At 38.8% G+C, this 23318-nt stretch overlaps 1 protein-coding gene across 4 annotated transcripts in view; it reads left to right on the top strand.

The window, feature by feature from the left end:
* The window catches only part of RMND5A (required for meiotic nuclear division 5 homolog A), a 63480-nt gene that overhangs the window by 25652 nt on the left and 14510 nt on the right, over positions 1-23318 (top strand). For all 4 annotated transcript variants that reach the window (XM_082743498.1, XM_082743497.1, XM_082743496.1 and 1 more), the window contains exons 3-4: positions 11270-11404; positions 12941-13041. In XM_082743498.1, the coding sequence (XP_082599624.1) occupies positions 11270-11404; positions 12941-13041 (236 nt within the window). The remainder of the gene's footprint in view (positions 1-11269; positions 11405-12940; positions 13042-23318) is intronic.

Raw genomic sequence — 23318 nt, 5'->3', positions numbered from 1 at the left:
AAAAGACAACAATGTTAAAAAGCCAGGAATATATTCCCTAGGAATAAAATAAAGCATGTTCAAACTAACTCTTCTCTGTGAACTACTAGCGAGTAATCCAAGAAAATGCAGTAGACTAGGGTGTCTAAATTTTTGCGAGGCATTTAGTAAAGGTCTCCTATCTTTGCAGTCAAGATGGAAGGTGTTGTTTTAAAATTATGTGATTTGGACTAAGAACAGCTACATTCTCAATACCTACTGGGTTTGGCCACAGTTGCATGGTCTGGGGATGATCTGACCTACCCAGGCTTGGGCACAGTTCTTTGCTCCAGGGTGAGTACCTCAAAGTCCTCTCTTAGGATCTTTCTCCTTTTTTTTTTTTTTTAATATTTTATTTATTTATTTGACAGAGATCACAAGTAGGCAGAGAGGCAGGCAGAGAGAGAGGAGGAAGCAGGCTCCCCACAGAGCAGAGAGCCCGATGTGGGGCTCGATCCCAGCACTCTGGGATCATGACCTGAGCTGAAGGCAGAGGCTTTAACCCACTGAGCCACCCAGGTGCCCCAGGATCTTTCTCTTTAGAGCTCTTATGGGAAGAAGGGCTGGGAATATGTATGCCTAGAAGTGATTAGTAGCCCCTGAAAGAATGTGGTCTGTTGTGGGAAACAAAATTCTTCAGAGAGAAGTAGAGGCAAGAGGTGGGGAGGGAACATCCTTCAAGGTTCAGCTACCTTCATACTTACCCCTGGTTACCTGAGCCTTTCCTCAAATCCAGGGTTTGGGCAAAGGAGATTTCTGTTTGTAGGAACCAAGAGTCCCGACTCATACAAGCAGCTAGATGCTGTCTGGGTCTCTTCACTTTTATCGGGTTCCGTTTTTGTGAAACAATATTGGTTTTGTCTTTTTCAGTCTAAAGATCATTCTCAAAAGAAAAGATGAGTTAAATTCTGTTTTCTTTGCCATCTGTTACACAACATGATTAGCTCTAAGCTCTGGGCCTATGCTGTTCTTACTCTGCTCTGAGCAGAATGAAATGACATTCTTTAGTTGATAATGATAATTGTTTGCATTATAGTCTAGTTCACAGAAGAAAGCGTAGACCTTTGCAATCAGGTCTCATCTTAGGATAGGATCAGAGAATCCCACTGGGCCTGAGGTGGTATGGGCCCACTTTTGCCTGAGGCTAGCAGGTGTAATAGCTTACTTGATCCAACACCCAAGTCAGGTTTCGTTTGAGAGGGAAAAAGGACCTTATACCCATTAAGTTGTGCCACCTAATACAGTGTGTAATTGTATTCAGGTGATTTTTAAATGAATGAATTTGTTTTTAATGCCCCATTAATGTTTTTTGTTTAATGTTTTCTAAAATGAAGACTCTTTTCAATGTAGAATCAAGATTTGATGGCAAGGCCTGGTTCTCCAATTCAGCTACTATTGTACTGAAAGCTTACTGTGGCTAAGTCCCAGTAAATATTTTGATGTACAATATTTAGTTAGTCTTTAGCAACACTTGCTAAGATAGGGATGATTGTCTACAGATACAGATGTGAAAACTTTGATCAAAGAACTGGAAAGCAGGTGGAGGAACTGAGTAAATACTTAAGATTTTATGACTTTGAAGAAACTTCTCAACTGGAGTTCCTTGAGAGAATTAACAACTGGTGAGTGCTCTTGGGCATCCCATGCATGTCTCTCCTATGCATCTCGAGTAGGAAGAGGTATGTGCCATCTTTGGGAAAATTAGTAAAGCAGTTCCTCAAATATCTGCCATCTGTTCAGATAAGGAGGCAGTTGGGACAGCAGATTGACCAGAGCAGAAGGGTATGTGAAATAATATGTAAAATAATTGTGAGGGGTAAGGATGCAAATGTGACAGGTAGTTAGATTACAGCCTGCCTGTCTTTTTTAACTTTGAAAACCATCATAAGAATATGAATATCATACAGAAGACAGAATGGAACATTTTAGAAGGTAGCATCTCCATCTAGAAATGCATCTACAAGTGCTGATTATGACACACTACTGAATTTATTTTCCAGCCATAGTTTGCAAGGCACCACTGGCTGGTATATGCCCAAATATGGATTATTTCATTTGAGACCATGTGCCTCATGATCGGCTCTACTAGGTTTGTTAAATTTTTTCCTGAAGGGCTTATAGTAAATTACTGTCCTACCAAACATGTATTAAACAACAGTTCTCTTTTCTCAGTTCTCACCTACACTTGGTATTATCAGACTTAAAATATTTTGGAATATTTCACAGCCATCTGATTAATTTAGTTAGTTGTGTAAATTTGCATTTCCATCATCATCTTTGGGATTGAGCATCTTTCCAAGTTTTTTACTCTCAGAATTTCTCCCTTTAGTGAATTTCTTGCTCGTTTTTTGTCCTCCCCCCCCAGTTATGTGGTTTGTCTTTATTACTGTTTGGGAGGAATCTTGATTATTTTATCCTAATATTGGGAGGAATTTTAAAAAAAACACACCTCTTTTGGATGTATGTTAAGTATGTATGTATGTATGTATATAAAGTAGGTATCTTTTCCCAGATTGAGTGGAACCAGAATCCAGGTTTCTTAATTCCCTGTTAAGTATCCTTTGTGGTCTATCTCTGTCCCTCACTGCAAACCAGATTAACTGGACGCTTAGCAGGCAACAGTAGCACATTTTTGGGTTCATACACAAATTTTCCTTCAAAAGTAGGTGGGGGAGTTTGTTTGTTTGTTTAAGAGTTGTTACTTAAGAATTAAAAGAAATACTGAATTTTATCATGTATTGTTACCACTGTCTGGTCAAGAATAATTTCAGGGGTGCCTCATCAGTTGGCTTTGTCAGTTAAGTGTCTGACTCTTGATCTCAGCTCAGTCTTGATCTCAGGGTTGTGTTTGGGCACCATGGGCACCAGGGTGGGCATGGAGCCTACTAAAAAAAAAAAAATTATAATTTCATAAACTATTCCAGAAGTTATTCGCTTTGGATGGTGAACAGTCAAAGCCAGTCCTCAAACTGACCAGTTTGTCAGCATGTTCATGATGTAGCCAAGGAGATAGGATGATCTGTTTAGATTCCATAGTTTAATAATGTTTTATTAAAGTTATTTACTCCTTCTCTGTCTCACCTTCCAGATTTTATTTGGGAGATGGGAGAGGAAGAGAATCTCAAGTAGATTCCACACGGAGCACAGACAGATGAGGGGGCTTGATCTCATGACTCTGAGATCACGACCTGAGCCAAAACCAAGAGTCAGACGCTTAACCAGCTAAACGCCCCCAGGCACCCTTCAGCTACCAGATTTTTTAACTTAAAATAATCAAAAATATAAATGGCATTGAAAGTGCATACATGAGATAGTGTATGAATTAATGTATTCTTAATTAATGAATTTCTTTCTAAGCTATAACATCCTTGTCAGGCAGACACACCCTTGAATGGGTGCTCTTTTGCTCTTGATTCTTGCTTGAATCCTGCTTTCACATTTAAGAACATCTTTTCAAGTTTTTTCTTTAAAAATGTTAAAGGAAAAAAGTACAGTAAGACAGAAGTACTAATAATAGGTATTTCTTTTTATTAGCCACTTCTTGGCTTGTTTGCAATGCTGCTTATTTCCTGCAGCCATGCAAACGAGTTTGGTCACCTAGCAACAGAAGCTGGAACTGATCCTAGCACTGATGCAACAGTAAGAACATACAGTTATAACAAAAGGAGTTCTAGCACTATGCTGCATTTCCTCAACCTCTTTATACAATTTTAACTTTTAATTTTTACTACATGTGAGCAGAAAATAAGCTGTGAAAGTAGTTTATTTTTCTACCCTGGTAATTTAAACTGGAAATCCAGAATGGTAGAAGGGAGCTCAGAAAATTTCATCTAATGCGTTGCTTATTCCTATTTAGTTGTATTTTCCAAGACTGTCGAATAAGCTATAGAATTTAACGTAGTAAAGCTATCCTGAGCTTAAGGTGTTTGAGTTTTTTCCTTGCCCATGTAGCAGTGACTTAGGATGTACCTTTTGGAAATAAAGGTACATGAGGAACATAGTAAGACTTTAAATTTTTTAAAATATTAAACTCTTACATTTTAACATTTTCAGATAGTCAAAATTAATTTTTTTAATATATAGTAAGGGAAGATTTGAAGGAATTCTTTCCTTGAGCAGTTACTATCTGATGGTAGCTATTAAAATTTGGACTTCATCTATACTGCCAAATAAAATAAGTCTCTTTTAACATGGTCTGTCCTTTGAGATGACAACTTCCAAAGTTGCTTCATTTCTTTCCTGCAGAACAGACAACTTATAAATTTGTTGGGAGTTGATGGGATTGGAGAATAATTATTGAATGAGTAAGTGAAAATCTGAAAGCTATGTTTGAATTGAATGAGGTCGATAGAGCAGTGAGGAATCTTACATAGTCTGAATGATTCTTGCTTGTAGGGTACACTTAGACATTTAGAGAAATAAGGAAGATTCTGGAGTTTGTTATAAATTGTGTCATCTTCAGATAATAATTCATTTATTCATTTGAATGGTCATTTGTCTGGGGCAGAAAATATGGTACAGTGTCTATGCCATCGTCGCCCTTATGGCCTCTGCTCTAGTCTGGAAGACGAATGTAGTAGCACCATTTCCATTTCCAGTGTTCTAGTGGGCATGGATGGCATAAAGATATAATAATCTATTCAGAAGCATTGGTGAACTGTTATAAAGTCATCTCTCAACAGGCAGAATCTGATAATCTGATTTGAAATTAGCCTAATGCAAGCACTTGTGGCATTTTCTTCAGGGCTAGAGATAGCCTGTTTAGTATGTGTGTAGAAGCTATTGCTTTAGCATCTAGGAATTTGTGTTATTAATATTCTTTAGGTTAAGTACTAGACCACTAGACCAAGAAGGAGGTCTATAAAAAGCAAGTAAATAAAAATTTAAGACTCAGACAGTAGTTTTGCTTGTTCATTTTTGTTTTTTGTCCGAGTAATTCTGAGTCTTACTATATGTGTTTTGTTTTAGGCTGTTGGCTTGACATCCAAAATAAGGGTAGATAGCTCTTTAAAGAAAAATGTGCTCAATTTTGGAGAGGAGAACTCTCCTGCATTATGGTAACTGTAAATGGTGAATGCTTAGCAGTTTCTGCCTGTTTTTTTTTTATGTGCTATAAAATAATCTTATGTTTCTTGGTTTGAGTTAAGCAGTGATTACCTAGGATCGTAATATCAGTTAAATCTAAACAGTCTAGTCTCATTAAATTTGCATGCTTAAAAAATACAGGAAATTTATTGGGGGTAATGCCAATGTAAGATTTAGGGAGTGAAAGTAAAATTTGTTAGGGAAGGCTTTTATTTTTTATTTCATTTTGCTTTATTTTATTTAAATTGTATTAGTTAACATTTGTGCACTATTGATTTCTGGAGTAGAAATTAGTGATTTATCACTTACATATGACACCTGGTTCTCATCACAAGTGACCTCTTTAATACCCATCGCCTATCTAGCCCATCACTCACCTTCCTCCATCAACCCTCACTTTGTTCTCTGCCACTAAGAGTCACTGGTGATTTGTTTCCCTCTTTCCTTTTTTTCTTTTCCCCCTTCCCATATGTTCATCTGTTTTCTTAAAGTCTACGTATGAGTGAGAGCATATGGTATTTATCTTTTTCTGACTGGCTGGCTTCACTCTAGCTCCATCCATGTTGTTGCAGATGGCAAGATTTCATTCTTTTTGGTGCCTTAGTAGTAGTCCATTATGTATATATACCACATATCTATCACACGTGGGCCCTCTTCATAGTTTGGCTATTGTTGATAATACTGCTATAAACATCAGGGTGCATGTACCCCTTTGAATCTGTATTTTTTTTTTTTTAAGATTTATTTATTTGACAGAGAGAAATCACAAGTAGACAGAGAGGCAGCCAGAGAGAGAGAGAGAGGGAAGCAAGCTCCCTGCTGAGCAGAGAGCTCAATGCGGGACCCGATCCCAGGACCCTGAGATCATGACCTGAGCCGAAGGCAGCGGCTTAATCCACTGAGCCACCCAGGCGCCCCTGAATCTGTATTTTTGTATCCTTTGGGTAAATACCTACTAGTGCAGTTACTGGATTGTAGGGCAGTTCTATTTTAACTTTTTGAAAAACCTCCAGTGGTTCTCCAGAGTGGCTCCATCAGTTTGTATTCCCACCAACAGTGTAAGAGGGTTCCCCTTTCTCTGCATCCTCGCCAACAACTTTGTTGTTAATTTTAGCCATTCTGACAGGTGTGATGCGGTATCTGATTGGGGAAAGCTTTTAGACAGCAAGGTAGACTTGTGCTTTCTTCACTCGATGTTCAGAATTTACTTCTGGTATCATTTCCTTCCTGTTTGAAGAATTTAAAACAGTTCTTTGAGAGCAGGTCTTCTCGCAACAAATTCATCTTTCATCTGAGAATGTTTTTATTTCATCTTCATTTGTACAGAATATTTTTACTTGACATAAAATTCTGGGACCATTCTTTTAGCACTTGAAAAATGTTGAGTAATTTCTTTCTCGTCTCCATGGTTTCTGTGGAGAATTCTATAAGCAGTGCATCACTTTTCTCTAGCCACTTGCAAGATTTTTTTTCTTTGTCTTTAGTTTTCAGCAGTTTGCTTGTGAGGTGTCTGGGTGTGGATTTCTTTGAGTTTTTCCTTTTATAAGGTGCTGAGCTTCTTGAATCTGTAGGCTTATGTCTTTTGCTAAGTTCAGGAAATATTCTTTATTTTTTCTCCATTACTCTCTCTTTTCCTTCTGGTACTGGGATGACATGCATGTTAGATGTCTTGTCCTGTGGGTCTATGAGGCTCTGTTCATTTTTTCCAGTCTATTTTATTAATGTTTTGATTAGATCATTTCTGTTGATACTGACTTTTTCACCTCCATTCTGTACTGAGTCCATTCAGCGAGTTTTTTCTTTTGATTACTGGTGTCTTCTTTGTTCAGACTTTCTGTCTTTTGTTTGAAAGTTTGCTCTTCCTTTATAAAGCAGTTTTAAAACTTTAAAGTGTTTAATGGGGGTGCCTGGGTGGCTCAGTCAGTTGGGCATCTGCCTTCGGCTCCGGTCATGATCCCAGAGTCCTGGGATTGAGCTCCATGTCAGGCTGCCTGCTTGACAGGGAGTCTGCTTCTCCTTCTCCCACTCCTCCTGCTCTTGCTCTCTCTCTCTCTCTCACAGTTAAATAAATAAAATCTTAAAAAAAAAAATGATTTCAAGTATCTTTGTCATCTTGGCATTGATGTCTATTGAACCATCTATTCACATACGAGATTTTCTTGGTTCTTTGCCAGATGATTTTGGATTGTATCTTGGACACTTTTAATACAATTGACGCTGGAACAATACCCTGCACAGTTGAAAATCCACATTAAACTTTTGACTCCCCAAAACTTAACTACTGATAACTTACTGTTGGGTGGAAACCTTACTGATGACAAACAGTTGATAAACACATATTTTGTATATTTGTTATATACTGTATTCTTAGAATAAAGTAAGCTAGAGAAAAGAAGATGTTATTAAGAAAATCATAAGAGAAAATACATATATAGTACTGTAGTGTATTCTTCAGCAAAAAAATTCCTGTGGCAATGGATCTGTGTTCAAACCCAAATTGTTCAAGGGTCACCTGTATTATGTTAGAAGACTCAGGGTCTTGTTTAAATACTATGGAGAATGTTGATATTTCTCTTAGCAGACAATTAACCTGGTTGAGTTCAGGCTACAAGTTCTGATCAGTCTTCTGTGAGTTGTGGTTTCAGTGTTCAAGCTATTCAGAATTGTCTTGTTTGTGTGCCAACCAGTGGCCATTCTGGCACCTGGTATCTAGTTCTGTCCCCTAATTCAGTTTTTAGGGTCTGGTATGTTGCTTAGGGTCAGCCCATGCATGTGCAACTGGAGAGTGAGCCCGGGAGTTCATAAACGACTTAAAGGGGTCACCTTTCTGAATTCTTCCCTCTCAATGATCTCACTGGGACTTTAGGGTTCTCCAGGGCCACTTTTTTGGTCATTTGGCCAGAAAACTGGGGCCTTGTTTACCCTACTCTTCTGTACATTTACTGTGACTATACCTGTATGTGGGGCTAGGTGATGGAAGGACAGAAAGCAAAGATGCAGTAGAGGTTTTTTTCCCCTTCTTGGGACCACAACTCCTCTAATTGGAGAGGAAGTACTCCCTGTGCCTGAGTTTTAGGTTGCCTGCTGTAGTAGACTGGTTACTTCTTTGAAGGGACTTTGCAGGTATAATTAAAGTTACTAAGCAGTCGATCTTAAAATAGGGACATTATCTAGGTGAGCCTGGAATAATTTACAGGAGCCCTTAAAAACAGTAGAGGTTGGTAGAGAGAAAGCAGATTCAGAGTGTGAGGGATGTCACCTCTGTTGTTGGCTTTTGAGGATAGACGGGGCCGTGAGCAAGGGAATGTGAGTGGCTTCTAGAAGCTGAGAACAACCCCTACAGCCAGTTAGGAAACAAGGACCCTGGTCTTAAAACTGCATGGAACTGCATTCTGCAACAGCCTGAATGAGCCTGGAGGCAGATTCATGTTGTAGTCTCCAGATAAGAGCCTAGGTCAGTGACATCTTGATTTCAGCTTTTTGGGACCTGGAGCAGAGAAATGGTATGAGCCCGTTGGTCTTCTGATCTGTCAGGCTGTGAGATAATAAAATTGTGTTGATTTAAGTTGCAATAAAAAACTAATGTACCATCAGACTGCGTTGAGCTAGAGGTGCAAGAAAATGGAGGGGAAAACCATGTGATTTCCCTTCCTCTCTGGGTGATAGGAGAAACCCATTCCTGTTTCTCATGCTAGAAAGAGAGGGCTTCCCCTGGAATTCTCTGTCCACATTCTGGGTGCCTGGTTCTGTGTTTTGGCTGTATTGCATCCAGGCTGAGAGGTATTAGAGAGAAAAGTAGTAAACTCACCACAAGTCCTGTGACCCACTTTCCAATTCACTTAATACTGTAGATGGCCCCCAATTTGGGATGATTTAATTTACAATTTTCTTTTATGATGGTGTGAAAGCGATATGCATTTGGTAGAAACTGCACTTGAAATTTTGAATTTTGATCTTTTTCAGGACTGGCAATACTGTGTCTGTTACTCTTGGGAATGCTGGGCAGCAGCACTGAGCTGCACCTCCCAGTCAGCCATGTGATTCCAAGGGTAGACAACCAGTACACTTAGAACCATTTTATATTCGTATCCCCATTCTGGTTTTCACTTTCATTACAATATTGAATAGATTACATGAGATAGTCAATACTTTGTTGTAAAAAGGGTTTTGTGTTAGATGATTTTACCCAACTGTAGACTAATGTAAGCATTCTGAGCATGTTTAAGATAGACTAGGCTAAGCTAGGGTGTTTAGTAGGGTAGCTATATTAAATGCATTTTCAGTTTATGCTATTTTCAGTTTACATTATATTTACCAGGATTTAACCCCATCATAAGTAGAGGAAGATCTATAATCACTTTTTAAGTGACCTCAAATAGCTGCTGCTGCCTTCATTCTGTCCTGATTTTATAACTGCATTTAGTGGGACAGATAAGGTGGAATGTGCTTACATACTCTACCCAAATTGGAACTCTTTACATAGGTGTTTTTAAAAAAATCTAGTTTATCATAAAAGAAATATTTACTCCTTGTGTGGAAAGTGGTAATCTCCAGTGATAATCTCTGTTAATACTTTAATGTATATTCTTTTGGAGTTTCTCCTAACCATTGCAAGTATTCCCTTTTTAAAAAAATAAAAATGGGGTCATAATTTTGTAAAACTTAACTTTTTTTCACTGAAGATGTCATGGCCATTTTTCCATATTAGCAGATACATAGTAATGAACCTCACTTTTTCCTTATGAATAGTAATATTAGAATAGTAGCAACTACCATTTCATTTAACCAATAAAGGAGTATATTAATTTGCTAGGGCTGCTATAACAAAATGCCACAGACTGGGTGGCTTAAACAGACCTATATTTCTCCACAGCTGTGGAGATTAGAAGTTCAAGATCAAGGTGTTGGCAGGGTTGGTTTCTTCTGAGGTCTGTCTTCTTGTCTGGTAGATAACCATCTTCTGTTATCTTCACATGGGGTCTTAGTCTGTTTGAGCTGCCAAAACAAAATACCATAGGTTGTTTAAATAATAGAAACTTTTATTTTTTGCACAGTTCTGGAGGTTGGGAAGTCCAAGATCAAGGTGCTGGCCAATTCATTTCCTATTGAGGGCAGACAACCTCCTTCCTGGCTTATAAATGACTGCCTTCTCACTGTGTCCTTACAGGATAGAGAGACAGAGAACACTCTGGTGTTTTTCTCTTGTCTTATAAGAGCACGGGCACTACTGGATTAGGGCCGCACCTTTATGGCTTCATTTAACCTTTATCTCCTCCTCACAGACCATCTCCAAATATGGCCACATTGTTGGTTAGGGCTTCAGTGTAGGAATTTGAAGAGTGTGTGTGTGTGTGTGGGGGGGGGATTACATATAGATATTCAGTCCATAACATGGGTCTTTCTTCTGTACTTACTGTGTCCTAATTTTCTCTTTTTATAAGGATACCAGTCCTGTTGGATTAGGGGCCACCATAATGACCTCATGTTACTTTAATGAGCTACTGGGAATTAGGACTTCAACATGGGAATTTTAAGATGCAGCCCATAATAGGAAGGTATTATTATTTTCTCCACTTAAGATAAGGAAGATAAGTCTCAAAGACCTTGACTGATTTGGCCAAGATCACAGAGCTAGTTAGAGAACCAGGATTCAAACCCAGGTAGATTAGCCTCAGAGCCTGCTCTCCTAATTACCTGGCCATTCTCCCACCCCCAACCTCTACCTTGGCATGACAGTTGTTGGGGTGTGCCTTGATTATTTAATCCTATGTTGGACGTAGGGGTTTTCTCTTTTCCAGTTAGACAATGCTGCATTGAACAAGTTTTTATAGGTAGCACTGTACACCTGAAAATATTACTGTATTGTGTAGAAACCAATTTATTCACAGAAATCATTCAGTGTATGTATTTTCCCAAAATACCCTCTGAAAATGTACTCCTTTACTCTTCTAACAATGATCAATCAATGAGAGTGGTAAGTTTTAGAAAAGAGCAGTGGAAAAACAACTTCTTTCATAGGCTGCAGATGATTTGAATTGGGTCCTTACTGTGGATATTTGAGTGAAACAAAGGGCACTTTTTCTGTTAGGTTGGGTGAAAATAATATGAAGTGATATATCCTAGTCAACTCATGAATCATTTTCTTTTTTCTTTTTTTTTCTTTCAGAATTTTGATTCTGACATTAGCAGTGTGGGAATAGATGGCTGCTGGCAGGCAGACAGTCAGAGGCTTCTCAATGAGGTGATGGTGGAACACTTCTTTCGACAAGGAATGCTGGATGTAGCTGAAGAGCTCTGCCAGGTAACTGTGTGCCGGCATGTGAGGAGATGAAACAGAAACGACGGGGCTCCTTGGAGTCTTTGAATCTTCTTCTGGCTGTGGATAGATTTTTAATATTTTAAGTATCCTGACCTCATTTTACTAGGAGGTCTTTTTTTTTTTTTTTTTAATTGGTGAAAACGACAGTCCTAAAACTTATTTGAATTGTTTTTTCCTTATTCCTGCCCTATCACATTGATCCCAGCTCATCAACCAAGGGGTCAAAAGTGATACTACTCTCTCCATTTCCTCTTTTAAATAGGGAGGGTACGATAGCAGAGAAGAAAAGAATCTGGCCCAAATTGTAGCATTTTGTGTATCAAATGAGTTTTAAGCTAAAATTTACTGAAGGTGAGCAGCTTTTGTCTTTTATTGCTAGTAGACATGAGCTTAGGGATCTCAGAATAGTTTACCAGGATCACCTAGTCGTAATGGGGGGCAGCTACCGTGTATTGAGTCCACAAGCCAATCCCTGCCTTTATTCCTCACCACAATCCTGTGAGGTAGAAGTTGCTAGAAATTTCTTCCATTCTGTAGATAAGGAAGCTGAGGTCTGGAGAAGTGGTTTTGCCCAAGACCATACAGGTTCCTTAGCGAAGGAACTAGGATTCAGTACCAAATTGACATCCTCAGACTCTGTTCTAAGCCACCATGAACTATTGTGTTTTCCATTTAGAAGAATGAAGGACTATAAAGATAAAATAGTTTAAAGTCAGTCTGTAAACCAAACCTTTAAGCCTTTTCTATTTTATTTTATTTTTTATTTTTTAAAATATTTTATTTTTATGTAATCTCTGTATAGCCAGTGTGGGTCTCAAACTCACAACCCCAAGATCAAGAGTTGAATGCTCTACCAACTGAACCAGCCAGGCACACCTTCTATTTTAAACAATTCAGAAAAACAGTAACTCAGGTCTTTCTCTGTACCTTAGGGGAATTTTGTATGTTTCCTTGTAAATTTCCTGAAAGGAGTTATGTCAATTAGGATTAAGTTTATTTATAAGTAACAAAGACCCAAAATACCAGTGACTTAAAAAAAAAAAAAAAAGTTTGTTTCTCTTGCAAAGAAATAGGTGGTGGTGAGCCATTCATAGCATATATAGTAGCTGTGCTGCAGGAGGCTTTCAGGGCCCTAGCTTCCTTGTAGCTCTGCTGTTCCTTAGGTGTCCACTGTCCTTATGATCCAGGACAGCAGCCAGAAATCTAGCTGCACCTTTTGGTATTCCAGAAAGGGGCTAAGAGTACATGTTTATGTTTCACTGCCCAGAATTTACTCTCACAAAGTCATACACAGCTTTATTCCATACGGTTACGTACTTAACTTTGTATGGAATACATAGGGATTTTATTGCTATTGGAAAGAATGATGGTAGGGCTCAGTCATTAGTCTATACCATAGAAATACATGTTAAAAAATTATTTTTAATGGCTCAACCCATATTTTATAATTTAGAATATGTTTTTACCATATCTCTTTACCTTATTACTGCTAACAAAAGATCATTCTGTTTTTTTCAGGAATCTGGTCTTTCTGTAGACCCAAGTCAGAAAGAACCATTTGTGGAGTTAAATCGAATATTAGAAGCATTAAAAGTCAGAGTTCTGAGACCTGCTTTGGAGTAAGTTCTGTGTTTGTTTTCTTTTGAGTATTTGGGGAGAACTCTTTATAAGAAAACCTAATTAGAAAATACATTTGAGATTTTGAGATATATATGCGTACGTACATATGTACATACATCTATACCACTCACTTTCAGAGACTTCAGAGAAAAACAAGGGAGAAATATTTTCTTCCTTTTAACTAAGTAAGAATGGAGGATGTACAAATAGGAGAAAATGGTTTGAGCTTTCTTTATCAGTTGATCTGAGTTCGCAAGAGAGGAAAGATGTTTCCTATATCCAAGCTTATTCTACTACTTTAGACTAGCATTATAACGGGAAGTACTATCATTCGGGTGGTCTGAGTTTGATATTTGAACTTCTGTACTTTGTGGGGTTCTATGCTAGCATTTTAAAAAGACAACTTAATTGGTTATTGGAACTAAATGATACGCATGAAGACCGCAAATATTGTTATGAAGGAGTTTTGTGCTAGTTGTCACTGTAAAATGTAATGATGCATTATGAACTTGCTATTATTATGAATTATCTTGAATTACTGAGTAAACTGTGGTACCCTAGAGCAGGATCGGCAGAGTTTTTTGTAAAAGGCCAGAGTAAATATTTTGGGTTTTGTGAGCCACATAGGATCTCTGCCGTATATTCTTCTTTGATTTATTTTGTAGCCCTTTAAAAATGTAAAAAAACAAAACAAAACAACAACAAAACCCAAAAAACCCATGTTGGCCATCTGGTGTATAAAATGGGCAGCAAGCCATATTTGGATCTTGGCCATAATTTGCCGACCCCTGTCCTAGAATTTTTTAATGTGAGGATTACCAGGTTTTAAAGAAGAAAGAAAGAGAAACTCAAAAAATAAAGGAAAGAAACTGGGTGATAGGAATAGTGACACTGGTGTGAGGTTCTAGTGATAGAATTCTGGTATTTTAAAATTAGAAGTATTTGAGATCATTGTTTTCTGGAAAAAAAAATAGTTGGGAAGATCCTTGTTGATTCTTATAAAATGCACCAATTTTTTCTTCCATTAACCGATTTAATTCTTCGTAGCTTAGTTTCTTTCTGATCATTTATCACTTCTTAAAAAGTTTTCAAAGTTCTGAAACTAACTCAGATGAACATGGAGAGATAGATTCCTGTATAAGTTTATAAATGATAAAATCCTGTATAAATTATAAAGGTGAGACAAGTAGGTACTGTAGCTTTAAAAGATGTCAAATATATGGATGGAACTAGAGGATACTATGCTAAATGAAATAAGTCAGTCAGAGAAAGACAGTTACCATATGATCTCTTTGATAAGAGGAATTTGAGAGACGAGGTGGGGGGTCGTGGGGGGAAGGGAGGGGAAAAATGAAACAAGATGGGACTGGAGAGGGAGACAAACCGGAGACAAACTGCAAGAGACTCTTAATCTCAGGAAACAAACTGAGGGTTGCTGGGGGGAGGGGGAGGAGGGATAGGGTGGCTGGCTTATGGACATTGGGGAGGGTATGTGCCATGGTGAGTGCTGTGAAATGTGTAAACCTGGTGATTCACAGACCTGTACCCCTGGGGCTAATAATACATTATATGTTAATTTTAAACAAAACCTCAAATAGTAGTATCATTATGTATGATGCACATTACCTTTACTGTTTTTTTTTTTTTTTAAAGATTTTATTTATTTATTTGACAGAGAGAAATCACAAGTAGATGGAGAGGCAGGCAGAGAGAGAGAGGGAAGTAGGCTCTCTGCTGAGCAGAGAGCCTGATGCGGAACTCGATCCCAGGACTCTGAGATCATGACCCGAGCCGAAGGCAGTGGCTTAACCCACTGAGCCACCCAGGCGCCCCACCTTTACTGTTTTTTTATTTTATTTTATTTTGTTAGCAGATGTTAGATTTTGATGTACTTGGGGGATTAAATTCTGCCAAGTACCACTGATAACTCTTAAACAGAATATGGCAACCAATCACTCTTCTATCTATTTTCATATTCACCTATATGATTAAACATCTATAGAGAAGAGTGAGGGATTCTAAACAGAGAAATGTATGGGTTTCCCAGTAGTTTGTAGTGATTTGGAAATATATTTGAGCTGTTCAAGGTAATAGTCATTTATCCACAATTTCTCAGGCTCATCAAACTTTTATTGAGTACTTATTATGTGCCAGAGACTGTGCTGAGCATTTAGACCACCTCAGCTCTCAAAGTACTCGAGGCTTTTTCCTTTTGGAATGAAGAAAATTTATAACACTTTTTCACTTTTTGAAAAAAAGTGGGAATATTGGCATATTAAATAGTGTCAGCATGGGGAATGTAGTGGCAGTTATAGTCAACTCTTCTTGAGTGCTTATTATGTACTTAGCATTGTTCTCATCATTTTACATGTATTAACTTATTAAATCCTCATTATAACCCTATGAAATAAGTACTCATTTTACAGAGGAGGGATCGAGGCCTGGAAGTGCTTTGTGGAAAAAAGGATATGGAATCAAAAGGTCACATGAAAAATGCTTCACATGATGTCCCCTGAATGTTCTTCTCCAAGAAACTTTAGCACATTCCAGGGTTCATCAGCAATCCTAAAGAGACTCATTTAACTTGGCCAAACTCTTGATTCCCATGTGTATTTGACCAAAGAATTTTTATTCTTGTTCCCATCCCCCCAAACACTAAAACCCACAAAATTGGAGTTCTACAGAACCAACGTTTTGAAATGATAGCTTAATAGAAATGTCTCTTACAGCAACTCAGACTTTTCCAGTTCTTGCCCATTACTGGTAGATACAAAGCAGGTATTTCCTCAGTATCCTTAATGTGCAAGGTATAGAGAATTCACTTCATTCAGCTTGTAACCAAAGTTGAAAAATATGGGACATCAGTTTGGAAAATTCTGGGTCAGATACAAGGCAGAGAGTATCTTTCACTTGTTTGGCACCTTCTGCTGGCACATGCTGGGAGGCAGATCCTGGAAACCCCCCCCCCCCCAGGAGGGGCTGCAGCAGTTCCACAAGGCAGGCAGGGGCCAACCATAGAAATTAGTATGGAGAGAGGCCATGGAAGAACTTTGGAGAGCATTAACTATCATTTACAACTAGTAGACAGTGGAAAGAAGGCAGAAAAGAATGGTGTTAAGGCAGAGAGAAGTGGCAGAACAGCTAATTATATACACAGATCTAGTTAGGACACAGCCTACTCTTTTGTTCCTGCCCCTTATATTTCTGAGTTTGTGTACAGATTTTTCTTCTCATCCAGATTGCATTATCTATTTTTTCAGTTCTTCTTGGCACCTAGTATGGTACATACTTAGATAGCTTATTCCATACTTCAATAAATGGTGGAATAGTCTGAAGAAGAACTTGGAACAGACATGACCCCCGTCCTTCATGGGTAGATAGAACTGTAAAGCCAAAAGTAACTAGTTCAATGAGAGAATAAAGGTAAATTATTATGTCCTTGTAGACATGTGCCATTACTGACATTTTGAAAGTGCTCTCTATCTTCAGGAGAAGCCAGTTGGTTGCCTTCCTAAAGGTGTTTCAAAGAGTAGTATTATCTTGGTGGATTTGCCATAGCCTAGGATCTGGCTTGCAGACTTGGAAACGTGGTTTTTCAACACTGAGAAGCAGGCCCAGGGGCCTCCTAGGACTCCTGTTTGGAAAGCCTTGGTAGAATGCTCTGAGGGAATAGAAGATGACTGAATGGTTATGAGAAAGAGAGAGAGTGACGTTAAAATAATTTTTCAGAGGAGATAGAGATAATCTTGTTAGTTTAGACCACAGAAGGATTTTAGATTAGACAGGCCATGAACGGTATCAGGCAGGCTATTGAAAAATGAGAGGACTCCCATCTCCAAGCCTACTGACTGGGTGACTGGGGTGGGGTGGGGGGCTAGAAGTAAAAACCACAGAGGGATGTGGCATGAGCTTTCCATTGTACTGTGGTCTCTTTGTGGTATGAATGTTGGATCTTAGGAGAAGAGAATGCTTGCCAGACTTAAAGAAATTGTAGTATCAGCAAAGAAAACACAGTTTATATATGTAGAAAGGTTTTAGAAAATGAAGATGAAGGGAGCAAGCTGTGGTACCTGATCAGAGAGCCTTGACTGTCACTGGAAATGAGGGTGATAGTGATTAAGCTGTCTGTTTTCTTGTTTTTAGTTTTGGCTTCCAGTAGGTGGGCAGTCTTGCTGACTCAGGCATTTTTTTTTTTTTTTAAAGATTTTATTTATTTATTTGACAGACAGAGATCCCAAGGAGGCAGAGAGGCAGGCAGAGAGAGGAGGAAGCAGGCTTCCCGCTGAGCAGAGAGCCCGATGTGGGGCTCGATCCCAGGACCCTGGGACCATGACCTGAGCCGAAGGCAGAGGCTTTAACCCACTGAGCCACCCAGGCGCCCCTCAGGCATTTTTTTAATAGCCACATAAAACCACAGAAGGAGGAAGGCTCCAATAGATACACCATTGGAGAAAAGTAATCAAAGTTTTGAACAAGTTGGATTATTTCCCAGAGTCTAAGTTTTTGTTTTTGTTCATTTTGTTTTGTTTTGTTCAGGGTGGTTGTTAATTCTGAAAAGGCAGAAGAGGTAAGTTGAGGCATACATTTTTAACTCGCCGTGCCCATTCACTAAGTGTGGTGGAGAAGGAGCTCCTGTATTTAAAAGAAGCTGATTAAAAATGGAGAGAAGTACCCAGTGGAAAGGATACAAAAGAAAGCTCAGTGGACTATAAAGGCCAAAAGGGAAGAAATACATAGGGTGATAACATCATTTTCTGTTATCTGTTTTGTGTTTATTGCTAGCAAAAGTTTATGTACAGTTCTAACACAATAGCTATTCTTCAGGAGGAGTAGGGTTTATCCACACCAAGGACTTGAGCATATTGAAAATGAGTGGGTGAACCGTAACTGTAGAGGAATTGGGAATCTTCTTAAAAAGAAGAGCAAAATGAAACCAACTGTCCCTGAGGTTAAGTGTTTAAAAGAATAAGGAGCTGAAGTAGGCCAGGAATGGGAACCAAAAGGAAAAAGTCTGGAGTTGGTTTGTAAAATGCTGATCTCTTTTTTAGGTTGATTTAGGTCGTAAAACCTTTTGGGTTTATGGTAGGAAATTAGCGGTAAATAATGCATGTCATATTTAAGTACTTTTTTGCAAAAAGATTTATTTATTTTATTTTAGAATGTGAGTTGGGGGAGTGGGAGAGAGAATCCCAAGCCAACTCTGCACCCAGTGCAGAGCCTGACTCGGGGCTTGATCCCACAACCCTGAGATCATGACCTGAGCCGATATCAAGAGTCAGATACCTAACTGACTGAGCCCATAGGTGCCCCATATTTAAGTACTTTTTATTAAATAAAAAACAACAACAACACTAATGTGTAGACCTGTGCTGTCCAGTATGGTGGCCCCTTGCCTCATGCAGCTGTTAGAGACTCTTACTGGATGCTGCACTACTGAGAGGCTCAGGTTAGAAATGCGTGTGTGTTGTTTTCTTAAGTAGACCCAAAGGTGTAATACTATAGTCTGTGTTTTTTTAAAAATAGTATGTAAGAAGAACAGAGATTCACACCAGTTCTGAGGTGAGTAAAATGTTTGTAGTTCCAGTGATGGACTCAATCCGTACCCGAGAAACTGCCATTTGAAAATATCTCCGAAATGAAATGTTAGCCATTCTTTTTTGGTCTCTAAAGCAAAGTTACAGGATTCTAACTCTTTTGGCTGAACTTTGATTTTTGTCATTTTTGCCGTTCTCTGAATTTTTTAAGCACTTGACTTGGTCACCAGTAACATTCAGCTAAGTCCACATCTGTGGAGTAAAGAAACGTCATTCATTTCCCAGAATTCCCCCTCCTCCCCAAATATGCCCCTAAAGGAGACCAGAAAAAGAATATATTTGTGAACCCTTTAAAATACAGTGAAAGGTTGTAGTGGAGTATCTGTGGGCATTGACAAGAGGTATTTTTATTTCATTATTATCAGAAATAGACACCGACCCAGATTGGCAAAATTATGAGGAGAGGGGTAAACAGATGAGGCTGTCAGCTAGGTTCCTGTGGGACAACAGCTAACTGTGGAGGTGGGATCTTGTTTTAATTATTTTTGGAATAACATGGGAATTCTAAATATGGAGCTAACAATATGCCAAGTCTTTTCAGAGGCCTGGCAGTTAAGATAATTAATGCTTAATGCTTTGTGGGATAATTGTGTGGATGTGGGTTGCTTCTAACTTAGTCACCGAAGTCAGTAGTATTGTTTTGAGGTCTTTTTACGGAAGAGGCACAAAAGATCTCTTTATTAGAGAATGCAGTGAACAGAGGTAATTGTGACATTAGTGACCTTCCTACAGTGTTTCTTTAAACAAGAAATAGTTCTAAAATTGATGGTGCTCTCATTGGACACATCGGAGATTTGGGAGCAGAATTTAAAAAAAAAAGACAGTGATGTTATAATTCATTTGAATGTTTTAGTTAACTTGTTGGTTGTGGTATCATGCTAGTTGTTTTCTTTTAAAAATTAAAAATTACAAGTTTTCTTCTGGAAATGCCATTATCCAGAATACAGCACTCTATTCCTTAATATTTCCACTAGTTTTTTATGTGTATTGGTCATGTGTCTTCTGTTGCTTTATAGACAGCGGGTTAAGTTTTGGGGGCCAGTTATATTTCACGCTTTCGTAGTTTCCTGTGCTTGTACTATTTGGATTTGGTTAGTACCAGTTTAATTAAGCCTGTGACTGTCTTCTACCCTTTATTCCTGCTCAGCGAATTAAATACCCAAATATTCAATATTCAGTGTGAACTTCTAGCTACAAAAACTTGACAAATTTTGGGACACCTGGATGGCTCCATCGGTTAGGCATCTGCCTTCAAGTCAGGTCATGATCCCAGGGTCCTAGGATCGAGTCCCTTGTCAGGCTCCTTGGAGCCTGCTTCTCCCTCTGCCTGCCCCCCCCCCCCACCTGCTTGTGCTCTCTCTGTCCCTCCCTGTCAAATAAATAAATAAAACCTGACAATTTTTTGAAGAGAATTAAATGCATATACTCGTATTCTCACACAGTTGGTCCTATAAAAATCAGAAGAGCACTGAATATTACATGGAAGTGCCCAAATAATTCTTGTATTTTATGTATAAATTTCTTATTAAAAATAATGACTTTGAAGAACCATTAGAGTTCATCCCTTCAGTAAATACAAATTAAGCAGCTTATTGAATATCTGTTTGTGCTTGTCCCCGTGCTCAGTGCTTTAAACTAGCACCCTCATTTGATGCCCACAACCCTTTTGAGGTCCCCCCATTTTACAATAAGGAAACAGATTTTAGAGAATTGAGTAACAGATTGCCCAAATTCACACTGCAGAACTGAGACTGAAGTCCATGCATAGTTGATTCTACTAACCTGTACTCTTTGTCAGTATTCCCCCTTCAGAGGAAGGGGGTGTGCCAAGATGAGCAAGCCTGAGTTCCTGCCATATAGAAGACCAGAAGCTGTCCTATCAAGTAGATTGTGAGATGAGCCATGTGAGAAGTTCAGAGAAAGGACATCTAGAGTTCTGTGGATGGGAGAGATTATTTAGGAATGCTTTAAAAATGTGGTAATTGAGCCTGGGCCTTGAGGTTTTCAACTCTGTTCTCAACTGCTCGCTTTTTGTCTGATTTTGCTTTTGTAAAAATTAATCAGCCCCTACATTGGGAGGTAGAATCATGACTTCTAATGTCATAAAGCAAACAGGTCTTCTATCTAGACTAGCTTTAACTCACCTGGACACGTCACTCAGTGGTTATGAAAGTTGCTAGATCAGGTTATCTGTATGTGTTATGTGTGTTTTTCTTGGCCAGTGCCTCTATCTCCGTTCTATTCTCAGCATGGCTATTTTCCTCCTCTAATTCTTCACACCACATGACAAACGCCTCTAGATCATCCTGTTGGCCAACCATTGCTTTCTCCCTCGACACCCACCCTTCTGTTGCATAACTTCCCCTCCTGGCATAAACCTCTTGGTTTTCCATCCGAGCTCTCTTCCTCTCAGAAAGAAAAGTGGAGGGACAGAGATCTTGGTGAGAAAAAGAAAACTAATCTGGTTTTCTTTCTTATTCTTTAAGAGTGGTGCCATGGACACATGGACTTGCTGAGTTCGTCAGTCATTGCATCTGTCTCTGTGATGCTGCTCTGGGCCTTCCTGATGTCTAGAGAGTAACCTTCTCCCTGTCAAATGTTCTTTCTCCCCCTCTGTCTTCTCTCTTGAGCTTATGGATTTTCGTCTCTGTACAATTTCAGTATGCCTGGATTTCATTTACCACATTTGAGGTAAATAATACTAGTTCCCCCTAACAAAAAGGTTCAGGTTTCAGTTACCACAGTATATTAAACTACAAGTGTCCTCCCAGCTTTGGGGTCCACAGATCACTGCCTAAATAACAGATGTGCATCATGCTCTCAGCCAACCACATCACTTTTTTCCGGGTTTGTCCATGATTGGTCACTGAGCACCTTTTACCCTGCTCATCTCCTAGAGGTGAACCCACAACAGAAATGGATAGTTGAAAGAGGAGCTTGGTGGGGCGCCTGGGTGGCTCAGTGGGTTAAGCCACTGCCTTCGGCTCAGGTCATGATCTCAGAGTCCTGGGATCGAGTCCCACATCGGGCTCTCTGCTCAGCGGGGAGCCTGCTTCCTCCTCTCTCTCTGCCTGCCTCTCTGCCTACTTGTGATCTCTCTCTGTCAAATAAATAAATAAAATCTTTAAAAAGAAAAAAAAAAGAAAGAGGAGCTTGGTCAACAAAGATGAATTGCTAGAAGTGAAATTGAATGTGATTAGAAAGATTTGGAAAATGACAGTGGTTGGGTGAAACTAGGATGAGACGTAGGCCTACATGAAGTTATGATATAAGCCATATTGAAAAAGCCCAATGAATATAAAAACCAAGGTAGAGGCACTTTGACATCTTTTAATTTAAATTGCGCAAGGAACAGAAAGCTGCCTGTGATATAAACAGAACATTTACTACTAGTTTGGATTGAAGATTGTTTAAGAAAAAAAAAAAAGCCTCCATCAGTTTGGCTAACATTCAGTTTGTGTTAGTTGCCTCCTTGAAAGAAAACAGTGATTACAAGGAGAGTGAAGAACTTTACTGCCAAAGATGGTTTCATCATTTCAGAAGTCATCACGAATTGACTAATGTTTAGCTCCCTGGGGAGGCTGCTGGTGTGAATAAAAATGCTGCTGCGAAATTTGTACCCAGATTTCAAAGACCAGTTAAGGCAGGTGTTATGATTGTCAGGAAGGCAACCATCAAGAAATGAAAGAACAAAAGATACAGGATTGTGAAGTGATCAGAAAGGATATAAGGGATAGATGAACTTGCTTATAGGCAACAATTATGTATGTATGTATTTATTTATTCATTTATTTATTTATTTGACAGAGATCACAAGTAGGCAGAGAGAGGAGGAAGCAGGCTCCCCGCTGAGCAGAGAGTCCAATGCAGGGCTCGATCCCAGGACTCTTGAGATCATGACCTGAGCCGAAGGCAGAGGCTTAACCCATTGAGCCACCCAGGCGCCCCAAGAGTGTGACTTTAAAATCCATGTTTACCTGGCCAGTTGGCTGTGGCCAACGAATTGGGGTCAGGAAAATACAGTTATGGGTACCTGGGGGTACAGTCTTGGAGTATGAGGGAGAGGTGCCATAACACCAGGTTTTTCTCTTAGTCCTTATTTACATGTGCTTACATGTTTGGGGGCAGAGATCCTTAGTTTAGAAGATGACACTTTGCCAGAAAGGGAGAAGCTTAGAAATCGTTAATCTAATCCCTTGCTTTGTGAGATTTAGGCTTAGTGTAATATTCAGAAGTTCAGTGAAGATAATTCATTGTTTAAGGATAGGAAGTCAAGAAATATGATTTAAGAAACACATGATAACTTATATTCTTGAATTTGGATTTTGCATTCTCCCCATACTCCTCCAACTCCTTTTTGTGATGAAATAATCTGTTTACTTTCCTAAAATTCTCATGGTGGGGGTGGAGGTCAGGAACTAGCCGTGTTAGTTTTTTCCGATTATTTTGTAGCCTTGTTTATAGCTAAATTTGAAGGTGAGTAAAAATAAGTGATGAATTAGGAACTGCATTGTCTAAGTAAACTCTGCAAGTTAAAGGGGTTACATATAGCTAGAGTTTGCAGAGCTTAAATTCATAATTCTTGGCTTGAATTACTTATAAGAAATGTAATTTGCAATTACTCAGTAAGCTCCAATGAAAAAAGGAAGAACTTTTGTTTACTTTTGCATTTGCTTAAAAAT

This window comes from Mustela nivalis, assembly GCF_964662115.1.
Source record: "Mustela nivalis genome assembly, chromosome: 8".
Taxonomy (NCBI): Eukaryota; Metazoa; Chordata; class Mammalia; order Carnivora; family Mustelidae; genus Mustela; species Mustela nivalis.
Note: the sequence above shows the minus strand (reverse complement) of the source record. Positions and strands in the feature narration are given on the sequence as shown.